Source organism: Arachis stenosperma, chromosome 1 (genome assembly GCF_014773155.1).
Source record: "Arachis stenosperma cultivar V10309 chromosome 1, arast.V10309.gnm1.PFL2, whole genome shotgun sequence".
In the NCBI taxonomy this organism is placed as follows: domain Eukaryota; kingdom Viridiplantae; phylum Streptophyta; class Magnoliopsida; order Fabales; family Fabaceae; genus Arachis; species Arachis stenosperma.
In genome coordinates, this window is record NC_080377.1 from 124902851 (window position 1) to 124916968 (window position 14118).

The 14118-nt window shown below is 33.2% G+C and overlaps 1 protein-coding gene across 1 annotated transcript; it reads left to right on the top strand.

Moving 5' to 3' along the window:
* The first annotated feature begins 9151 nt into the window (after window positions 1-9151).
* Window positions 9152-11877, top strand: LOC130933948 (uncharacterized). The gene is made up of 4 exons (XM_057863544.1): window positions 9152-9379; window positions 9845-9952; window positions 10178-10268; window positions 11843-11877. The coding sequence occupies exons 1-4, from the start codon at window positions 9176-9178 to the stop codon at window positions 11875-11877; spliced, it is 438 nt and encodes a 145-aa protein (XP_057719527.1). The 5' UTR covers window positions 9152-9175.
* Window positions 11878-14118: the final 2241 nt, after the last annotated feature.

The window sequence follows — 14118 nt, forward strand, 5'->3', positions numbered from 1 at the left end:
ACCACATGGAAGTTGGCATACTTTTGGCAAGGTGGACACTTTTTAACAAAGTCAGCCGCTTCCCTTTGCAAGGTCGGATAAAAAAAGCCGGCTTGGATCACTTTCTTAGCTAGTGATCGTACTCCTAAGTGATTTTCACATATGCTATTATGAACTTCCTCGAAGACCTCTTTAGTATTAGAGGTCGGGATGCACTTTAATAGAGGTGTGGATACTCCTCTTTTGTAGAAAATATTTCGGACTAGAGTATAGTTTGTGCTTCCCTTATGAGCCTCCTTGCCTCCTTTTTATCCTTCGGGATGATATCGAATTTAAGATATTTGACTATGGGAACCATCCATCCTAGATTTTTCTTGGATATGGTCATTACATTCGACTTGGTTACTGAAGGTGGGTAGAGAGTTTCCTGGATCAAGATTCTATTGTTGCCCCCTAGTTTGGTGCTAGCTAGATTAGAGAGGGAATCAGCTCGGACATTTGCTTCCCATGTTATATGTCGGACTTCGACTTTTGGAAATTGAGTTAATTGCACTAGTGTTTCTTCTAGGTACCTCTTCATGCTGAGATCTTTGGCTTGGTAGGTCCCATTGACTTGGGAGATTATTACTTAAGAATCACTAAATACGATTAACATTTTTGCCCCGACCTCTGCGGCTAGCTTCAAACCAGCAAGTAAGGCTTCGTATTTAGCTTGATTATTGGAGGTCGGGAACTCGAACCTTAACGAAAGCCCAATCTGAGTTCCTTTCTCATTCTCCAAAATTACTCCTGCTCCACTTTTTGATTTGTTGGATTTCCTTAAACTTCAGTGTATTCGGCCAAAAAGTCGGCAAGATATTGGGATTTGATTACTGTCCGAGTTTCATATCTTAAGTAGAATTTGGATAGTTCTATGGCCCATGGTAACATCTTTCCTGCAATGTCCATTTTTTGTAGAATGTGCCTCATGAGTTGATTAGTTCGGACTTTTATAGTGTGAGTTTGGAAATAGGGATGGAACCTTCTTGAAGTGATAATAATAACTTATGTAAACTTTGATGGAGCTACTTTCAGTATTTATAATATAGGAAGCGGTTCTGGTATGGCACTATACGAAATGGAACGTGATGTTCCAGTTCATTTTGACCATGAAGATATAAATTAAAATATATAAATGGTGCATATTGATGTTAGGGGTGTCAAAAATTCCCAGGCAGTGGGGATCCCCGCGGGGACCGCCCCGAACGGGACCCCGATGGCGGGGAATTTTCCCTGCGGGGACGGGGATGGGGGACAAAATTCCCTCGAAGTAGATGCGGGGACCCGAGTGGAGATCCCCGTCCCCATCCCCGTATTCACCACAATCCCCGAATATATTAAAGTACTTAAATACCCTTAAGAATTTAGTTTTTATTTTGGTTTTTTAGTCATTTCACTTTACATATATATATATATATATTGAAAAGTGAAAACCGTAATTTCTTCTCTTCCCAGAATCCCAATTCGCACAGAGGCATAGAGCGCCGCGCGTTGCAACTCCCTCACCCTGCTCCAGTGCTCCTCGCGAAACCCTTCTTCCCACAGAGGCATCCACCCTGCTCCAGTGCTCCTTGCGAAACCCATCTTCCCAGAGGCATAGAGCGCCGCGCATTGCAACTCCCTCACCCTGCTCCAGTGCTCCTCGCGAAACCCTTCCTCTGCGTTCTCTCCCTCGTCCCAGCCAGCCACCTCCGACCACCATCGTCACGGCCTCCGACCACCATCGTCACCGCACCGCCCCGTGCGCCATCTTCCGTTCGCCCTCTTCCGCATCGGTCGCCGCTCTTCTCTTCACCAGCGTCTCTACCTCTTCGACCATTTCTGTGATTCTGTCTTATCCCTGGTAAGAGTCACTACTCCCCTTTTCTTCTTATATTTTGGCATTTCACTTTAGGTTTTATGTTTTTTTTGTCTGCTGTTGGAACAAATCATTTTTCTACAACAAATGAAGAAACTCTTTTTAAATGCAGTGTTTGCTTGCTTAAGCATTTTCCTTTCATTGTAAGTTAAATATTATTAACAAAAGGATATTTCTAATCATTTTTATTCTCAGTTTTTATTCATAGGTATGTACAATGAACTAATGCTGATACAATGAACGTGTCGTCTTATTACTCTGAAACAAATCGCACTGAATTAGTATACTACAATGAACTAATAATTCTACTACCCCTTTTCATCGTGTGGTACGATTATTCATTATTCTGGAAAAAAATATTTTCTGTACAGAGTATACTGGCATATATAATTCAAATTAAACATATGTACAAAATGCATTAGTTAGAAATGGTCAGAATTGATTCTGTCGATTGTAGTTCAATAAATCAGGAATTCTGTGGCAACTTTTAGCATTGATGGTAGGAGCTGAAGTAAAGTATGCAGCTATCATTTCATTATCCATTCCCTAAACACATTCATGCACAGTTATATATATATGGTGATCCAATGCATTATTCAATATTTCCAATGCAGTTATATATATAAAACCTACTTTCCCTCAAATCAAGTTCTGTAGTCCACTGTTGTATGTAGTCCGATTTCATTAGCTAATCCATCAACTAGAATTCTTGACCAGTTAATGATTTTGTTAATTTATTTTGACTATGCCACTTGTTTAGTTATTATTTCATCATCATCATCACAAGCTTCATTCTACTATGCCACTTGTTTAGTTATTATTTCATCAGTTTTCTTATTAGATTCTATCTATCAGTTTTCTTATTAATTTTAATTTGATACTGTTTTGCTAGTTTTGGTTTTCTAGTTATTTAACTTGAGTCTTGTCTTCTTCAATTGTTCTTTTGCTATTTCTGTTTTTTATATATCTTTGTTTCTTGTTAATTTATTTCTAATTTTATAATTTAATTTATTAATAATTCTGAGTTGATTTTGAGCTGCTGGGTTTAATTTATTTTGGCTTGTATAGGATGGATAGCTTTAGCTCAACTCCTATTGAAAATAATAATGAGATAGAACCAACTCAAGATGATGAGGGTCAAGCAATTGAAGCACATATTCAAGGAACACAAGAGGAAGGACAAGAAGAAACACAAGAGGGAGGACAAGAAGTTAGCCAAGAAGTGCAAAATAATCCTAACAAAAAAGGATTAACTTCTGAGGCTTGGAAATATTTTAGGAGGGAGAAAATAGATGGAAAGTGGAAGGCAATATGTAAATATTGTGAAAGAAAGATTGGAGGTGACACAAAGCAAGGAACTAAGCACTTGCATGATCACATTAGAATTTGCCCGATTCGTACTGTTAGGGGACCAAAGCAGTCAATATTAAAAACAGTGCAACAATCATCAAGTTCTACAGGAACGGGAAGGCCAACGGATTCACTTTTGGTTGGAAACTTCACATTTAGTCAAGAGGCAGCACGACGAGCACTCACAAAATGGGTTATTAGGGATGAACATCCTATGTCATTTGTTGAGCAAGTGGGTTTTCATGAGTTTATGGCTGAGACTCAACCTTTGTTCAAATTTTATACAAGAAATACATTGAGAAATGATGTTGAGAAGATGTATGAAGCTGAAAAGGCAAAGCTTCTAAAATTGTTGGGAAAAAATTCAAGCCGCATTGCTATAACTACTGACATGTGGAGTGCTGATGTCAAAACAAAGGCTATATGGCGATTACGGCTCACTTTATTGATGATGATTGGAACTTGCAATGTCGACTTATAAGGTATTATTTATGCTTTTAGCATCTTTTAAATATTTGATTTTTTAATGTCATGATTTTTTATTATATTTACATTATTCTAGGTTTGCATATGTGCCTGCACCTCATACTACTGAAGTTCTTAGTGATGCTTTGGTGAATTCCTTGTATGATTGGAACATAGATAGAAAATTATCAACTTTAACGGTTGATAATTGTAGTACAAATGATGCCATGATTCATCTTCTGCTTGATAAGATTTTACCATCTAACTTTGTTAAGAGAGGAAAATTTTTTCACATGCGTTGTTGTGCTCACATTGTTAATCTGATTGTGAAAGATGGCATGAATGCAATATATAGTTCTATTGAAAAAATCAGAGATAGTATTTCTTTTTGGGTTGCAACACAGAAGAGGGAAGAAAAATTTGTAGAGACTTGTAGGCAATTGAATATTAATTATAGGAGAAAGCTTGCACTTGATTGTAGAACTAAATGGAATTCAACTTATCTACTGCTTGCTTCTGCTTTGCCATATAGAGAAATTTTTGAGCATTTAAGACACCGTGAATCTCTGTATAAAGTTGTACCATCTGATGATGAGTGGGAAATGGCAAATGAACTTGTTGATAAATTAGAAGTCTTTTATAGTGTGACTAAATTATTCTCTGGCACTTTATATCCAACGACAAATTTGTACTTTCCCAAGGTGTGTGAAATGAGATTGACATTGAATGAGTGGTTGTGTAGTTCAAATGAGATAGTTCATAGAATGGCAACAAATATGATTAGTAAGTTTGAAAAGTATTGGGATCAAATTAATAAAGTCATGCCTGTGGGAGCTATCTTAGACCCTAGGTATAAGATGAAGTTATTGAAATTTTTTTCCCTAAAATATATGGATCTCAAAGTGAGAATCATCTGAGCAAACTGAAGAAAATGATGGAAGAATTAGTATGTGAATATCAACTTAAGGCTAGGGTTAAAAGAAGAGTAACAAATGATGATAATTCAGCTTCTACTTTGGATGTTGGACATGATGAAGGATCTTCAAAGAGAAAATTTAACTCTATCTACTTGCAATTTGTGGAAGATACATCTGAAAACTGCGCTGCAAAAACTGAGTTGGATTTCTATTTGGAAGAGAGTGTTATGGTAGATAAAACAAATTTGGAAAATTTTGACATTTTGGGCTACTGGAAAAATATTGGAGTGAAATATCCAACTTTACAAAAGATTGCAAGAGATTTTTTAGCCATTCCTATTTCTACTGTTGCCTCAGAGTCTGCTTTTAGCACCGGTGGTCGAGTTATACATCCACATCGCAATAAATTGGATTGTGAACTTGTTGAGGCGTTAATTTGCACTCAACACTGGATACACTCTTCAGGTAAAAGTACTAATAACTCAAATTTTATTTCGTATTAAAGTTCAATTTCATGTTAAATTTAACTCTTGTAAATTGTTGGTTGATATAATATAGATAAATCAGGGTCGAAAATTCCAATTCCTTGGGACTATGTGATGGATATGGGAATTTAGGAGTTTAGATAATTATTTTTTTATTATGTCAAATTCATATTAAATATATGATATTCTTGTTTATGATGTATGTTAACATATTCATATTTGTGTTGTATTTTAACAGAGAACATGGAGTTGTTTGTTGGAAGTTGAAGACTTTATTTTATGGCTTTTTTTAAGAATGGAAGTTGTATTTTAAAATTTCGTTTTATGGATTATGATTTCTTATTTTATATTTCTTGATTTGTAAGTTGTAATCTTGGATAAGATATGTATGTAATAATGTTTTGTCATTTTTTTATATTTTTTAAAATTTTTTATTGTAATTTTCATATAAATATTCAACATAAAGAGATGGGGAATGGGGACCCGCGAAAAACACGGGGAACGCGGGAAATGGAGATGGGGGCAATTATCTCCCCATGGTGGGGATTGGGGCGGGAACGGAGACAAAATCTGAGGGCGGGGACGGGAAGCAGGGAGGCATCCCCCGCCCCTGCCCCGCCCTATTTACATCCCTAATTGATGTGACGTTGGTTTAAGTGGACACCAAAAAATAAGATTTATGACAGACTTGCAACCGGTTGAGAAGTTGTCATGTATAATAGGTTAGTAGATGTCTTTTGTGTCCAGCTTGGACCAAAGGTGGATCTCCACAGACGTAAAATTTAGTTTAACTGAGATGAAGGCGAGCCAAGCTGATCTATTGCTAGGCTTTTTTCTGTTTTCCCTTTTTGGTTATCATTTCTTGGCTTAGTTTGATTGTTCTATGAAGAAGGGATCTAAATTAGGCTGACGAAAATTATTTTTATTGAGTGGCCTAATTTTTTAGAATGAGTTTAAGTAATAATTTTTTTCAAAAAGTTTAATTTTAGGGGATCCACAAATTTTAAATCGTGAGAGTAAATATGTAGCATATAAAAATAATAAAAAATTGTATAAATATGTTAAAATATATAGAAATAAATAACATAAAAATATTAAATAATTATTTATTTATTTATTATCAATATTGATATATTAATAAGTAATAACGTAGTTATTAAGTTAAATTTTTATAAATTAAATAAATAATAATAATAAAGTTGAGTAAAAAAAATTTAAAGATATAAATTTTAACTAATCATTAATTTATAATACTACAGTAATATTTTGTTTTTTATCAAATTGATTTAATATATATTTTTATCTTATACTTTTATTTAGATATAAATTAAATTAAAGTTTAATTTTGATGTACTGACAGTAAAATATTTTATATAGTTGTTCAATTGTCTATTTATTTAGATGATCATTCATATGATTAATGTAAAAGGTAGTTATTTTTTATGACATAATATTACGTAATTAAATGCACGTATAAATTTATTTATATCAAAATGTAATTTTAAAAATTAATATATATATATATATATATTATAATAATAATAAAAAGTTAGCTAACTTGTACTTTAAGAAAATATGTTAAGAGAATAATAATAAAATATTTTTAAAATTTTAATATATTTAATACATTAATTAAAAATATAAAAAATTTCAATAATTTTTTGTCAAACCTTTCTTTTGTTGGTGTTTTTAAAAGTTTCCTTAGCATAGCTTAGCAAAATTTTTAAAATATTTGGACAAAAAATTTAATAAATATTTTTTTTAATATGAGGATAAATATAATTTTTCAATGAAGATATATATATATATATATATATATATATATATATATATATATATATATACTTTCATATATTTTTTAAAAATATTAGTAGAAATACTTGCCTCCACAATCTTTAAAGTAAATTCGTCATGTGAATTAAGTTAATGATATTAATTAAAAATATGTAAAATAAGCCTTTCTAGCATAAAAAATGTTGTGTTATATTACTTTAGCTTATGGCGGGAGCATAAAACTTAAGAAATAAAAATCCACAAAATAACTAAGCTTGAGGAAATTAAATAAAGAATGAATATTGTAATATATATATATATATATATATATATATATATATATATATATAACAGAATTTACACTAACATAATTTATTTCAATTTCGAAATACACAATACCATAATATTAGTTATAGAGAAAAAAAAAGTTTAGAAGTCTTCACCACGCTATTAAATAAATATTATAAGAATTTAAAGACGAAAGAATTTGTTTAACATTGATTTATTTAATGTTTATAGTGAAAGTCGATGATTATTTTGTTATCGAATATGAAAATATGAGTAGATAGAAACCAAAAAAAGAACGGAAAAAAGAAAATAAAGTGAAATATTTGTTTTTCGAAATCTAACAATAATGTTTGAACTTAAAAATTAAAATGCTTCAATGTATGTGAAGCTATACCTGAGGCTACAGTGTATCTAAAGATAAAAGATTTCGATATACATGTAGAGGTGGTAGAGATGTGTGTTGCTAGAAAAATGTTATTTAGTTTTGTGAAAGAATCCTATTAGGGAGCAATTGAATATTTGTATAATGTATATAATGAGTTATTTATTTGGTCCAATATGAGTTAAAAAATAAATATTTAGGATAAAATACTACTAATTTTTCAATTATACTATCTAGAATAATCATCTGGATACCAAAGATAATAAATATCTGATATCCTACTGAATTGAATATCCCTAAATCTCTATTATACACGTTGTGCAGATACTCTATTGTCTGTATACTTTTTCTTTGTGAAATGATATGCTGTAGAGGAAGTTCAAAATAGGAAGTTTCGTTGAGGGTAGGTATGTGTGTGATAGATAATTAGATACCCACAATTAGACACGCCAGTTAATGGAAGAATTAGGAAAATTTAATTCTATGCTTCAGGTAGTAGCGTGTTGGCATTGTTGGGAGGGTCGGAGACATGGAGTGATGCTTTTCCAATGACATAATGTTTTTTGAGATTACGTTCATTCTATTTTATTGGGGCTTTTAAAATATCGAGTTAATATTTAAAATTATCCCTGAAAGATATCTCGTTCTTCGTATGAGTCTTCGAATGATAAAATTAATCAAAATCGTCCCCGAAAGATGACGGACATGACCACGTTAGTCCTTCCGTCAATTCGTCCGTTGAACTGGCTAACGTTGGGTGACATGTGCCGTTAAGTGCCTGGGTGGCTGAGGCCTACGTGTACAATGAGGTTGCTAACAAGGTAAATTCGTTTAAAGAAATCAAATCAATCCCTCAAATGATGAACCCTAATCCTAAATGTGATGATAAATAAGTCACATTCTGGAATTGTTGGGTCGCTGGGAGGATGGAGACGGGAAATGGATATCGTAGTGGTGGGGTATCTCTTTGGTCGCACGAGAGTAACGGTTCTAGTGCTTCAATGCGAATGAGGAGGAAGACTCATGAGGAAGCATGTTTATGCGGGTTGAAGGCTGTGATAAAAAATCTGGAACAGTAGAGAATCAGACAAATTATTTTATGCATGTTCAAGGTACCGGGTAAGTTGTTTTGAAAATGTTGAAGTTTTTCCATCTTCTTCTGCGTTATTGGGTGTGATTCATTGTATTCTTCTCTGATTTTTGAATTTGCAGAAGGACAGTCACTGTAATTACTTTAAGTGGGTTGATGCTGATGACTGTGAAGCAGTGGTTGAAGGTGGTGCTAAGGAAGATTCCAGAACTGAATTGCAGGTTGAAAGTGAGTATGATGAATGGAGGGTGAATGAGGCATGGAGATTGGGTAGCTTAGAAGCTGAAGTTAGATATTTGAAACTGCTAGTAATTTTCATGTTTGTGATAGTTGTGATTAATGCGAGCATTTGCTGTTTGATTTGTACTTGTAAGTAGATAAAATCTTGTTGAAATGTAATGGTGTATTGATTTGGATTGATTGAATGAGTAGATATTATTGTGTAGTAGTGTTTCAACTCAGAGTTCAATCTTTTAACTTCACCTTTTAATGGCTAATGCTGCTATTCATACTGAATTTTCAGGAGAAAAACCTCCGGAATCGTTGTTTATGAAAGAATTGAAGAGGAGGGGCATGACTCCTACATCATTGCTTGAGGATTACAAGCAGGGCAACTCTGGAGTTGACGAAGAGGTGGTTGTGAATGAACAAGATAGAGGTCTCCCGAGGAGAAATGTTGTCTCAACCAATGTAGAGAGGAGTCTAGAAAATCAGAGGGAGCGATCCATGGCGTTGAACAGTGAAGGTCTTGAGGTTGATTCATTGTTAACATTTATCGTTCTTCAATACCATATTAAATATAGATCTGAGATTTTGCTGTAATGATTTCATTGTTTGCCAGTAGTTAGTTTATATTTGTCGGTCATGTGTTCCATTGTTTGCACTGCACCAAGGGTGTCTCATTTTTTAAAGAAAATAGTATTTCAATTTTGTTGTTGGGACGTTTTTAATGAGTAACAAGAAACAAGAGAACAAATTATGAATAGGGGAAGAGGAATACAGAAACTCGTTTATAACTTTAACATGGCAACAAGGCTGCAGTTTCAACATCATACCTGAATCAATTTCACACTCTTTCATCTTGCAAATGTCATCTAGAATAGAAATAGGTCCAGTTTCATGTATGAGTGACATTAGTGAGCTTAGATTTTTATATACAATTGTGATGTCATTTTCTGTGCTGAAATACAATAATGACTTATGTATTATCCATTTCAGGGATTGGTCCCTCGCGCTAAACTTCTGCTGTCACTTGGAGGAACATTTTTCTTGGGATTCGGACCGTTGATCCTCATAACCGTCGCATTCTTTTTAGCTCTTTACTTGGTAAGATCTTTTTCTTTCAACTTCTGCATGACTTTTTTATGTAGCTATTTGCATGTTCATTAATGCATATATTATCTTGGCCATTATGATTTCTCTTTCAGCCATTGACTGGTTAGTTATGACATGTTGGTCTTACACTAACCTATAATTTTGTAATATTGAATGCTGATGCATATAATCTTTTAGAGAGTAGGATTTGATGGTTTGGTGTGTACTATGTTGCAGTATTTTGGACCAACCTTTGTCCATGATGCAAGCAAGATATCACTATCACCTCCCCAATATGTGGATCCTTATGCACTCTTAGAAGATGAAAGTGTTGGGAATAAGTAGTATGACCACAATCCAATCAATCACGTGTCAAATAATTTGTTATTGTTATTATATTAAAATGTTAATATAATAAGGTCCTTGATTAAATTTAGAGATTTATCATTGTGATAGTGATAATAATATTGAGAGATAAATCTTTTATAATTTAATCAAAATTGTTCTTGGTCAATAGGATTGTTAAAAAGAACATTAATAATCCGAAAAGATCAATATATATATATATATATATATATATATATATATGGTGCATATAGAGATATGACCATTGAACTGACTCACTCTGAGAATTTCTAATGATTATAATTACCGTATATTTGTCAATAGGATATTCTCAAGATGAACATAGTAATAGAGTTTCCTTTGACCTGCGACTATCATAGTAATTAACAATGTATTTATTATACTTTGATTCCGGACACCTAATACCCTAGGGTGCTAGTTGAATGGATATTGGGTATGATTTAAATACTTGTAGAATTAATGATTAGTCAATAAGGAATCCGTCAACTCTTGGTAAAGAGTTTGAGCTCTATGATTATAATGACTAAGATGAATAAAACCTTGGCCAAGGGGATTGAATGAATGAAGAAATGAGTTTCTTAGGTCATTCACAATTCATTATAATAATGGTAACAAGTTAGAGTTTGACAATTAAACCATACTCTAAGGGTTAACCAAGAGCTGGAAAGATGGAAGGAATTACTTTGTTCTTCTAAGGTTCTTAGTAAAAATTATATTACTTCATACTATCAGGTCGTTGAGGAGTGTTGCTAGATGCCAACCTTGATTAGTAAATTTAGTATGACTAATTTACTACCCGCTTAGTATTGAACCTATAGGGTCACACACTAACGAGTGTTTTAATCTTTGCTGTAAAATTATTTAATTATTATTTTGATTTGATCAAATAAATAATTATATTAATTCAGATGGAATATTATTATATTTTTTGCTAGCACCAAGAATATAATAATAATATGATATTTGAGAATAATTAGTTATTCTATTTCTGAATTTGAATTATAAATTTGGATGAGATCCAAATCGATTATGTTTTAAATTGTTATGATATGACACATAAAATTTGAATGATTCAGATTTGAAATTTCAAGATATAATTTAAATTTGAATTGAGAATCAAATTTAAAATCAGTAACAAATCTCGTACTATATATATGTACGTCAAGAGTACAGGAAAGTCACGAGAGAATAACAAGAGTTTTATTCCTTTACCTCTACACACATAAACGTATGTGAGCCTAATTTTTGGAGAAGAATTTTATGGCGTGCAAAGAGTTGCAAGAGGTTTCTCAATTTAGATCAGATGTCCATTGGTCAAGGAGTTGACAACAAAGGTTGGTCTCGGTGTGGATACGCATAGCGCCTTCGTACCATCGAAGGAGAAAGCAATTTTTACTAAAGTGTCTAAAGGTATTTACATCTGATCTACTATCTATATATTGTATATTATTGGAATAAAGTTTAAACACAAAATAGATCTTTAGGATTACTTTCTTTTCTTCAGCTGCGTGTTATGAACACATGGTAATTCTTCAGAAAGGATATCTCAGATAGCACCTCAGCTAAAATAAAAAGCAACATTTCACATATTTAGGTTAGGAATCCCATTACAGATATCAAGTTTCTGTGTACTTTAGCCTTTGCTTATTAGTTTCTTTGTAAAATATCACCCTGGAACTTGTTACTTCTTGTGTATTGTGCATTCATCGCTGACTCCATTTTTTACAGTTACATTTTTCTTTTTGCATATATGAATAATATATGATATGTAAATTTGAAATTTAAATGAAAGCTCATCAGGTGAAGCATTACTAAATATTCTTTAATTTTTCTTGAAATGTCCGGAACCTGACAAACAATGAAGGGTTGACTAATTTCTAGGGATATAATATGGTGTCTTAAGTAGGAATTTCTCTCAACACTACTTTTTGGACAAGCATATGAATATTCTTCTTAAAAGGATTCTATTAAGGACTAGTTTGACTAATTTTTAAAATTTGAGGGATGAAAATGACTTACATCTGGACTTTCAAGGACTATTTTGATTATAAAAAACTTTTTTACATGTCAAGTGACTGCCACGTGGCGTGACACGTCATCATGCCATGTGGCACTTAACGTCACACGTCATCGTCCAACTGACGGAAGGACTAACGTGACGAAGTCATGTATCTTTCGAGGACGATTTTGATTAATTTTATCTTTCGAGGACCAAAATGGAGATCAGGTATCTTTCAGGGACGATTTTGACTATTAACTCTAAAATATCATGTTATAATTTTGCAGGTTAGATGTTAGAAAGAGAATTAGAGATGGTTATTTACGAAGAAGCTAAGCGGCAGTGGAGTAATAAAGTAGCGTAAAATTATTACTCCTAGTAACCCCTTAATATACTGCTCCAGCCCCAGAATTTACACCCCAACCACCGTCAATTTTCACCACTGCAGGCATAATTCTGCCACCATAAATTTATAGGACAAAAAGCACCATTTTATTGCTTTTGAACAAAACAGAGTACGCCGCACGACTTTTTAACTAAACCCTTTCTAAGCCACGACCCAGTAAATTTGTTTCTAAGCAGATCAGTTGCGATATATTACATTCGCAACCAAGGCTAATTTAGTCGTTTTCCATCACTAGCGGACAAATTAGTATCAAGCTACGTGTTTGTACCTGAAACACTATATTTCGTTGTTTTTTTGGCTCATTTTTTTTGTTATGGAACAAATATTGATGTTGTTCAATGAAATAGACATATGGACAAATTTTTTTCTACTATGGTGTCAGGCTTAAAACGTAAGCTACGTTTTACTTTTGGCTCATTTTCTCTTTTTTTTTGTTCAAGAAACAAAACAAACGCAGCCTGCGTTTTGTTTTTTTTGCATGGTTTTCAATTTTTTTTATTTTGTTTTAGGTCAAACGCAGCCTGCGTTTAGTGATTGGCAGAATTTTGATTTTTTTTTTGAAACCACAAAATGTAGCTTGTGTTTTACTTTTTTGTCATATTTTTTTGGAAGATGCAAAATGCAGGTTGCGTTTTATGAAATGTCAGTTTTTTTTTTGGAAAGCTGAAAACGCAAGTTGCGTTTTGTTTAAAAAATATATTTTAATCAAAAGTTCTACCAATAAATACGAAGCAAGATTCTCATTCAACTTGTCTCACTCTACTTCCACTTATTCTATTCTTCTTTTTTGCACATATGTCGTAGTTCTTAATTTTTCTGGCAGTTAGGTGTGTCAAAAAAGTCGAATTATGTGAGGTTGAACTTATGAAAAATATTGCAAATTTACGAGTGTATTATAAAGGTGAGATTATACCAAACACACATGAAAGAGTGACTTTTGTTTGTGAATGTCCGTTTTTGTTTGTGAATGTTCGTTGTCATTTGCTATTCCATCTACCATGAGTTTTGTGAATTTGCAAAATGGTCTTTGTAATAACATTGAAAGCCATGTTTCGAAAAGGGTGAGCAACATTTTATACAGAAATCCTGTACAAGTATTTGGTGGGCTGATACACTTTCGAATGATGCCCATCACTGACGATGCCAGTATGCAACAGCTGTTATATATTTATCAACAAACCCGATTTCATGTGCCGATGATAGAGCTGTATGTTGAGTTCGAACAGCAGTTGGGGTTGGGCGTGGTGGGCGAAGAGGTTAATGTTGATGAGCTCGGGGATATAGATTGGGAAGAAGATAATAATGACAATGAAGAGGAGTTTGAAGCCAACTATGAAGTCGATGACGAAAACGATGACGGAGACTTGGCAGGCAATTCGGCGATGCAAAATGAAGCGGATGCGATTG